The sequence below is a fragment of the Hippopotamus amphibius genome, chromosome 15 (genome assembly GCF_030028045.1).
Source record: "Hippopotamus amphibius kiboko isolate mHipAmp2 chromosome 15, mHipAmp2.hap2, whole genome shotgun sequence".
NCBI lineage: Eukaryota > Metazoa > Chordata > Mammalia > Artiodactyla > Hippopotamidae > Hippopotamus > Hippopotamus amphibius.
In genome coordinates, this window is record NC_080200.1 from 9,562,007 (window position 1) to 9,571,386 (window position 9,380).

The 9,380-nt window shown below is 37.3% G+C and overlaps 1 protein-coding gene across 1 annotated transcript; it reads right to left on the reverse strand.

The window, feature by feature from the left end:
- Positions 1 to 6,827: 6,827 nt before the first annotated feature.
- LOC130836821 (olfactory receptor 18-like) lies at positions 6,828 to 7,807 on the reverse strand. The gene has a single exon (XM_057709401.1). It carries the CDS (start codon positions 7,656 to 7,658, stop codon positions 6,828 to 6,830), a length of 831 nt encoding a protein of 276 aa, XP_057565384.1. The 5' UTR covers positions 7,659 to 7,807.
- Between the last annotated feature and the right edge of the window lie 1,573 nt (positions 7,808 to 9,380).

The following is a 9,380-nucleotide window of genomic DNA, read 5'->3' on the forward strand; positions in this document are numbered from 1 at the left end:
CAATTCAGAAAATGGTAATTGGAACACACATGTCAATAATCACCTTAAATGTAAATGGATGAAATGCTCCAACCAAAAGACACAGACTGGCTGAATGGATACAGAAACAACACCCTTCGACATGCTGCCTACAAGAAACCCACTTCAGACCAAGGGATACATATAGACTGAAAGTGAAGGGATGGAAAAAGATATTCCATGCAAATGGAAGTCAAAAGAAAGCTGGAGTAGCAATACTCATATCAGACAAATTAGACTTGAAAGTAAAGACTATTAAAAGAGACAAGGAAGGACATTACATAATGATCAAGGGATCCATCCAAGAAGAACATATCACAATGGTAAATATCTATGCCCCCAATATAGGAGCACCTCAATACATAAGGCAAATGCTAACAGTTATAAAAGGGGACATCGACAGGAACACAATACTAGTGGGAGACTTGAACACCCCACTTACATCAATGGACAGATCATCCAAACAGAAAATCAATAAAGACACACAAGCTTTAAATGACACATTAGACCATCTCGACTTCATTGATATTTATAGGACATTCCATCCAAAAATGACAGACTACACTTTCTTCTCAAGTGCACACGGAACATTTTCCAGGATAGATCACATCTTGGGTCACAAATCAAACCTCAGCAAATTCAAGAAAATTGAAATCATATCAAGCATCTTCTCAGACCACAACGCCATGAGACTAGATATCAATTACAGGAAAAAAACTGCAAAAAATACAAACACATGGAGGCTAAACAATTCACTCTTAAACAACCAAGGAATCACTAAAGAAATCAAAGGGGAAATCAAAAAAATCTAGAAACAAATGACAGTGAAAACACAACAACCCAAAACCTAAGGGACGCAGCAAAAGCAGTTCTAAGAGGGAAGTTTATAGCAATACAGTCCTACCTTAAGAAACAAGAAAATGATCGAATAAACAACCTAACCTTACACCTAAAACAACTAGAGAAAGAAGAACAAAGAAACCCCAAGTGAGCAGAAGGAAAGAAATCATAAAGATCAGAGCAGAAATAAATGAAAAAGAAAGGAAAGAAACCATAAGAAAAATAAATGAAACTAAAAGCTGGTTCTTTGAGAAGATTAACAAAATTGATAAACCATTAGCCAGACTCATCAAGAACAAAAGGGAGAAGATGCAAATCAACAGAATTAGAAATGAAAAAGGAGAAGTCACAACGGACACCTCAGAAATACAAAAGATCATGAGAGACTACTACAAGCAACTCTATGCCAATCAATTGGATAACCTGGAAGAAATGGATACATTCTTAGAAAAATACAATCTTCCAAGACTGAACCAGGAAGAAATAGAAACCATGAACAGACCAATCACAAGTACGGAAATTGAGGCGGTGCTTAAAAATCTCCCAACACACAAAAGCCCAGGACCAGATGGATTCACAGGCGAATTCTATCAAACATTTCGAGAAGAGTTAACACCTATCCTTCTCAAACTCTTCCAAAATATTGCAGAAGGCAGAGCACTCCAAAACTCATTCTACGAGGTTACCATCACCCTGATACCAAAACCAGGCAAAGATGTCACAAAAAAGGAAAACTACGGACCAATATCACTGATGAATATAGATGCAAAAATCCTCAACAAAATACTGGCTAACAGACTCCAACAGCACATTAAAAAAATCATACACCATGATCAAGTGGGGTTTATCCCTGGGATGCAAGGATTCTTCAATATACACAAATCAATCAACGTGATACATCATATCAACAAATTGAGGAATAAAAACCATATGATCATTTCAATAGATGCAGAAAATTCTTTTGACAAAGTTCAACATCCATTTATGATCAAAGTTCTCCAGAAAATGGGCATAGAAGGAAATTACCTCAACATAATAAAAGCCATATATGACAAACCAAAAGCCAACATTGTTCTCAATGGGGAAAACCTGTAAGAATTCCCTCTAAGAACAGGAACAAGACAAGGGTGTCCACTCTCACCACTGTTATTCAACATAGTTTTGGAAGTGTTAGCCACAGCAATCAGAGAAGAAAAAGAAATCAAAGGAATCCAAATTGGAAAAGAAGAAGTCAAATTGTCACTCTTTGCAGATGACATGATATTATATATAGAAAACCCTAAAGACTCTACCAGAAAACTGCTAGCACTCATTGATGAGTTTAGTAAAGTAGCAGGATACAAAATTAATGCACAGAAATCTCTTGCATTCCTATACACTAACAACAGAAGAGCAGAAACAGAAATTAAGGAAACTCTCCCATTCACCATTGCAACAAAAAGAATAAAATACCTAGGAATAAACCTGCCTAAGGAGACAAAAGATCTGTATGCAGAAAACTTTAAGACATTGATGAAAGAAATCAAAGACGACACAAACAGATGGAGGGACATACCATGTTCCTGGATTGGAAGAATCAACATTGTGAAAATGACTGTCCTACCCAAAGCCATTTACAGATTCAATGCAATCCCGATCAAATTACCAATGGCATTTTTCACAGAACTAGAGCAAGAAATCTTACGATTTGTATGGAAACGCAAAAGACCCCGAATAGCCAAAGCAATGTTGAGAAGGAAAAATGGAGTTGGTGGAATCAGGCTTCCTGACTTCAAACTATACTACAAGGCCATAGTGATCAGGACAGTATGGTACTGGCACAAAAATAGAAAGGTAAATCAATGGAATAGAATAGAGAACTCAGAAGTAAGCCCAAACACATATGGGCACCTTATCTTTGACAAAGGAGGCACGAGTATACAATGGAAAAAAGACAGCCTCTTCAATAAGTGGTGCTGGGAAAATTGGACAGCCACGTGTAAAAGAATGAAATTAGAACACTTCCTAACACCATACACAAAAATAAACTCCAAATGGATTAAAGACCTACATGTAAGGACAGACACTATAAAACTCCTAGAGGAAAGCATAGGCAGAACACTCTTTGACATCCATCAAAGCAACATCCTTTTTGACCCACCTCCTAGAATCAGGGAAATAAAATCAAGAATAAACGAATGGGACCTCATGAAACTTAAAAGCTTTTGCACAGCAAAAGAAACCATAAACAAGACTAAAAGGCAACCCTCAGAATGGGAAAAAATAATTGCCTATGAAACAACGGACAAAGGATTAACCTCCAAAATATACAAGCAGCTCATGCAGCTTCATACCAAAAAAGCAAATAACCCAATCCTCAAATGGGCAGAAGACCTAAATCGACATTTCTCCAAAGAAGACATACAGATGGCCAACAAACACATGAAAAGATGCTCAACATCACTCATCATCAGAGAAATGCAAGTCAAAGCCACAATGAGCTATCACCTCACACCAATCAGAATGGCCATCATCACAAAGTCTGGAAACCACAAATGTTGGAGAGGGTGTGGAGAAAAGGGAACTCTCCTGCACTGTTGGTGAAACTGTAAATTGGTACAGCCACTATGGAAAACAGTTTGGAGGTTCCTTCAAAAACTACAAATAGAACTACCATATGATCCAGTAATCCCACTCCTGGGCATATACCCAAAGAAAACCATAATCCCAAAAGAAACTTGTACCATAATGTGTATTGCAGCACTATTTACAATAGCCAGGACATGGAAGCAACCGAAATGCCCATCAACAAATGAATGGATACAGAAGATGTGGTATATATATACAATGGAATATTACTCAGCTATAAAAAGGGATGAGATGGAGCTATATGTAATGAGGTGGATAGAACTACAATCTGTCATACGGAGTGAAGTAAGTCAGAAAGGGAAGGACAAATATTGTATGCTAACTCACATATACGGAATCTAAAAATGGTACTGATGAACTCAGTGAGAAGAACAAGGACGCAGATACAGAGAATGGACTGGAGAACTCGAGGTATGGGAGGGGACGGTGGGTGAAGGGGAAACTGAGAAGAAGCGAGAGAGTAGCACAGACATATATATACTACCAACTGTAAAATAGTGAGTGGGAAGTTGTTGTATAACAAAGGGAGTCCAACTCGAGGATGGAAGATGCCTTAGAGGACTGGGGCAGGGAGGATGGGGGGGACTCAGGGGGGGGCGTCAAGGAAGGGAGGGAATACGGGGATATGTGTATAAAAACAGTTGATTGAACCTGGTGTACCCCCCAAAAAATAAAATAAAATAAAATAAAATAAAGTTAAAAAAAAAAAAAAAAAAGAGGAGGAGGCCTCATGGGCTGGGATAACCTACCTGAGAAGTGAGGGTGAGGGATTCACACCACATATTGGGCACCCTAGCCTAGAGTCCAACACCGGGAAGACAAATCTCTACCTCACACTTGTCAGGCTGCCTTATATCAAAAAGACAAGAGTTAACAAATGCTGGCAAGAATGTGTAGAGAGTGGAATCCTCATATACTGTTGATAGGAATGTATAGCCACTATGGGACAACAGTATTTAGGTTCCACAAAAATTTTAAATAGAACTGCCACATGATACAGCAATCCCACTTCTGGATGTGTGTCCAAAGGAGATGACATATCTATCTCAAGGATATAACTGCATGGCCATGTTCATTGCAGCTTCATTCACAAGAGCAAAGAGTGGAAACAGCCTACTGTACATCAACAAGTTAGAGATAAAAAAATGTGATATACATTCAGGTATACAATGGAATTTTATTCAGTCATAAGAAAGAAGCAAATCCTGCCATTTACTACAATGTGGTGAAATTTGAGTGCTGTATGCCAAGTGAAAATATCAGACAGTTTAAAACATATAATGTGTGATTTTCCTTATCTGTGGAATGTTAAAAATAGTGAACTTACAGAAACAGAGTTTATTTACTCCCATCAGAGCAATTGTGAAACTTGTGGAATGACATTTCATGAATGTTGTAGAATACCTAGGATTAGTATTCACGTGTGTACTTCCTATTATATTATTTTTGGATTGAAAATTTCCTATATTCATTTGCTGTGAGAATTTTAAGATGACTTAAGAATAAAACAGGGGGTATTACGTTTAACAAATCATAAAGTGGGAATTAAACCACACGCACACACAAAAATGTGTTACTTTGGCTCTTTCCCAGGTTCTTTGCTTAGCACATAAGTTTGCATAAATGAATATGCACATATAATATTTCAGTAATTTTAGTAATTTTAGTGGGCAATATCTCTTCCCAAAATCTAATAGGTATTTAGTCTCTGTCAAGAGTATTATTTTCTTAAATATCAAAGTTTCTAATCATTGTAGTTGGTGGGTGATTTTCGTACTTGGTGAAATGCAAAGTAAATTAAAATAGTTTTGCACATATTTCAGACAGCCATGATTAGGCCACAAAAACAATGCATGACATTTCTAAGAGGCAATGGATATTCATCTTCTAGAACTTAACAGGAGCGCTAATACTCAGTTATTGTGACAGAAGACAGGAAGGCATGACAATCAAGTGAATCCTTACTGGGCTCTTTCTAGTAAAAAGAAAAATATATCTCCTGCATCATTAGAGCCACACTGTAATTGCAAATATGATATCAACACCTATTTTCCAAGTGCATACTCAAGACTAAGACATATCCTTGACAACCACCTTTTTTTTTCTGCGGACATTTTGCAATCTTCCAACGGCTGTTACTTCACAACATACTTTTATACTCATGCTACAGTATCAGTCAAGAGTCAGTCAAGAAAAGAGAAACCAATTAGTTATTTTAATTAACAGAATTTAATACAGGGAGTTGCTTAAAAAGTTATCAATGGACTGAAAAACAAAAAAGAACAAAGCAGCATTATAGGAATCATGAGTGAAGGAAGAAGCCACTATCCCAAGGTCTTGAGGGGTGTTAGGGAAACAGTGGAGCATTTAGGGCAAAGAGAATTTTACTGACCACTCTTGAATGTACACAAGATGGAAAACAGGGCAGTGATTTCTAGAGACCCACTCCAAAGCAAAGTATAGAAGTGTGAGTTCGCAGCAGAGACAAAAGCTTCAAAACCAGCATGTACACCCAGTTGTATGACGTAGAGACCACATATGAGGAATCATTATCAAGAATAATGGGGAAAACACATTGTCTGTGGCTAAAGCAGGGTTTTAATATCTTCCCTCATGAGCTCTGATCTTTAGGCTCTTCTGCGTTTGTCCATGAGCCTTTAGGACTGATGGCATACAGGTTATCTTTGAATGCAATCTCTGACTTAGATCAGAAGGTCTCAAACTTGGCCACACACTAGAACCAGCCTAAGTGCTTTTAAAAATCCTCATGTTCAGCACATACCCAAGCCTAAATAAATCAGAATCTTTCTTGATGAGACTCAGTGATCATATTTTAAAATTTATTTTATTGCAGTGTAGTTGATTTACAATGTTGTAATATTGTCAGTATTTTTAAGACTCACAGGTGATTTTGATAAAATCCAAGGTTAAGAAGAAGTGACATGCATCCTTACAGATAACCTGCATACCTATATTTGAAACATAGTAATCAGTGTGGGAAATAAACAACAGCTTTGGGAAAATGTAATATATAAATGTATAAAAAAAGAGTTGTTCATTATTCCAGATGCTTGGGCCATCATGGTAAACTATGAATTTCTTCATAGATATAGTAAGATTCAGCCATGCAGTGATTATAATATATGCAGAATCCCAGGACACTCTCCCAGTCCCATTAAATACATATCAGAGTAAACAATATTCAAGTGTTAAGCAAGGAGTGGCATAAAGGCCATAAGAGTTACAAAATGATGTGATGACAGAGAATAAATTTTAAGTCTAGATGTTTAGTTATGCTGCATTTTCTAATCTACACTCCAAATGGGTGGAAAGGACTGAGGTTAGATTGTTTTGCTGATGAACCTCCACATGGCCCTTTTGATGTCCCTGTTTCTCAGACTGTAGATGAAGGGGTTCAGCATGGGGGTGACCACTGTGTACATCACTGAGGCCACTGCATCCTTCCTGGGAGACTGTGAGACAGCTGAACCGAGGTACACACCAAGGGCTGTTCCATAAAATAAGCAAACAACTGCCAGATGAGAGCCACAGGTGGTGAAGGCTTTATACCTCCCACATGATGAGGGGACTCTGAGAATGGAGGAAAGAATTTTATAGTAAGAGAAAAAGATCCCTGTAATAGGGAGAAAACTAGTAATGGCACCAAGAAAATACACGACTATATTGTTTGTAGAGGTGTCAGAACAGGCAAGCTTGAGGAGTTGAGAAGGGTCACAGAAGAAATTAGAAATTTCCACATTCTTAAAGCAGGTAAGTTGTAACACAATCAGATTGTGCACCTGGGAGTCCAAAAGGCTAACAAAAAAAGACACCAAAACTAAAAAGCAACAGAGGCATGGGTTCATGATGACCTTGTAGTGCAGTGGCTGACAGATGGCCAAAAACCTGTCATAGGCCATCACAGTCAGAAGGGTACAATCCATATACCCAAAAAGGATATCAATAGACATCTGTGTCAGGCAGCCATCATAGGAAATGACTCTGCTGTGAGTTTGGATATCCACAATCATTTTGGGAACAGTGGTGGAGATGAACCCAATGTCAGCCAAGGACAGGTTGGAGAGGAAGAAGTACATGGGGGTGTGGAGGTGGGGGTCAGAGGTGACAGACAGGATGATGAGCAGATTCCCCAACATGGTGACCAGGTACATGGACAGGAACAGGGTGAAGAGCACAGGCTGCAGTTCTGGATCATCTGAGAGGCCCAGGAGGAAGAATTCTGATACATTTGTTAGATTCCCAGTTCTGTGTAGCTTGGAAAACTTTGGAAAAAGGAAAGTGGGCCGGAAAAATAGGAAATATGTAAATGGGCACTGAGTCCATATTTTGGATTCAAGCAATTTATGCCTGTGATTATACACCTCAGTTCCTTCAGCAATATTTCTCAGTGTGACACATTCTATCTGCTGAGAAATATTTCCCCACTGGATTCTGTGTTATTCACCTATGTTTGTACACTCTTATTTTATTAAACTTCACTGAAAAGTAAAAGGGAACAAGAATATTAGAGGCAATCAATATGTGATCTCACTTAAATACACCCTACTTCTTTAGAAATAATACGAATGAGAAATTCCCTTCCCCACCCCCAAAAAATTATAATTTGAATTTAAAGAGATAAAGATATAGTTATACAAATCTTATTGTATTCAAATACAATTGTAAATTTTCTTTTATTTAAATTATTTATAAATCTCTATGAAATGAGGGAGTCTGTCATCTGGATTCTAAATTAAAAATGAATGTTCATATTCAGAAAAAAATTATGTGATATTGAGAGTTTTATCATTGGTTCCTCTGTCTTTCCTCCTTCATGAAATAAGTGATAACTCAAATATCAGGGGTGTCTTTTGAAAGCCTTTTAGTATATCCTTTCTATCTCTGACTTTGGTAGACTTCAAATTTTGATCAGTATGGTTTAATTAAGTGCACATGATCATGTAGCACTGGTGACTCCGAATGTGGTGTTAGTGTACAGAGCATTGTCAATAATTAAACGAAAAAAAAAATAAAATGATAATGAAATTTAAGAAATCCTCTTGAAGTTTTTTTATACAGCACTATTTATTTCAATACCATCTCAGTAAAAAGTCTGATGCAGGAGAATGTTTACTTGTTTGGAACTGTATTCTATACTGGCAGGATAATACTATTTCATTGTTTTCCTTTCTTTCAGTTTTTGCAAGTAATTAAAAAAATTGCACACATTTCGGTTGTGCAAAATGAAGGTTTTTAAAAGATGTACACAATGATGATTTAATACACATAGACATTTGGAATGATTACCACAGTCAAGTTAATTAATGTATTTGTCGCTTCACACAGTTTCGTGTGTGTGTGTTTGTGTGTGTGTGTGTGTGTGTGTGTAGCAATAGTTAAGCAGATCTCTCTTAGTATATTTCAAGAACACAATACAGAATTATTAATTAGAGTCACCAGGCTATGTGTCAGATCCCCAGAACTTATTCATTTTATAACTAAAAATTTGACCTTTTGACCAACATCTCACTTTCTCCACCACCTACTCCTCACAGCTACAGTTCTAATCTCTGGTTCTAAGAGTTTGGTTTTCTTAGCTTCCACACATAGGTATGATCGTACAGTACTTGACACTCTCTGTCTAGCGTATTTCAACAGGCATGATATTCTCCAGGCTCATCCATGTTGTCACAAATGGCAGGATTTCCGTCTTTTTATGGCTGAATGGTATCCCATTGTTTACATATACACACATTTTCTTTGCCTATCTATCTGGCAACAAACACATCCATATTTTCACAATTTCAAGTAATATCACAATGACATGGGAGTGCAGATCTTTCTTTGAGGTTCTGATTTCATTTCTTTGGCATATACCCTGAGTTATAGTTACT

Coding starts and splice junctions, on each gene's coding strand:
- LOC130836821 (XM_057709401.1), bottom strand. CDS start 7,658: ATGTACCTGGTCACCATGTTGGGGAATCTGCTCATCATCCTGTCTGTC.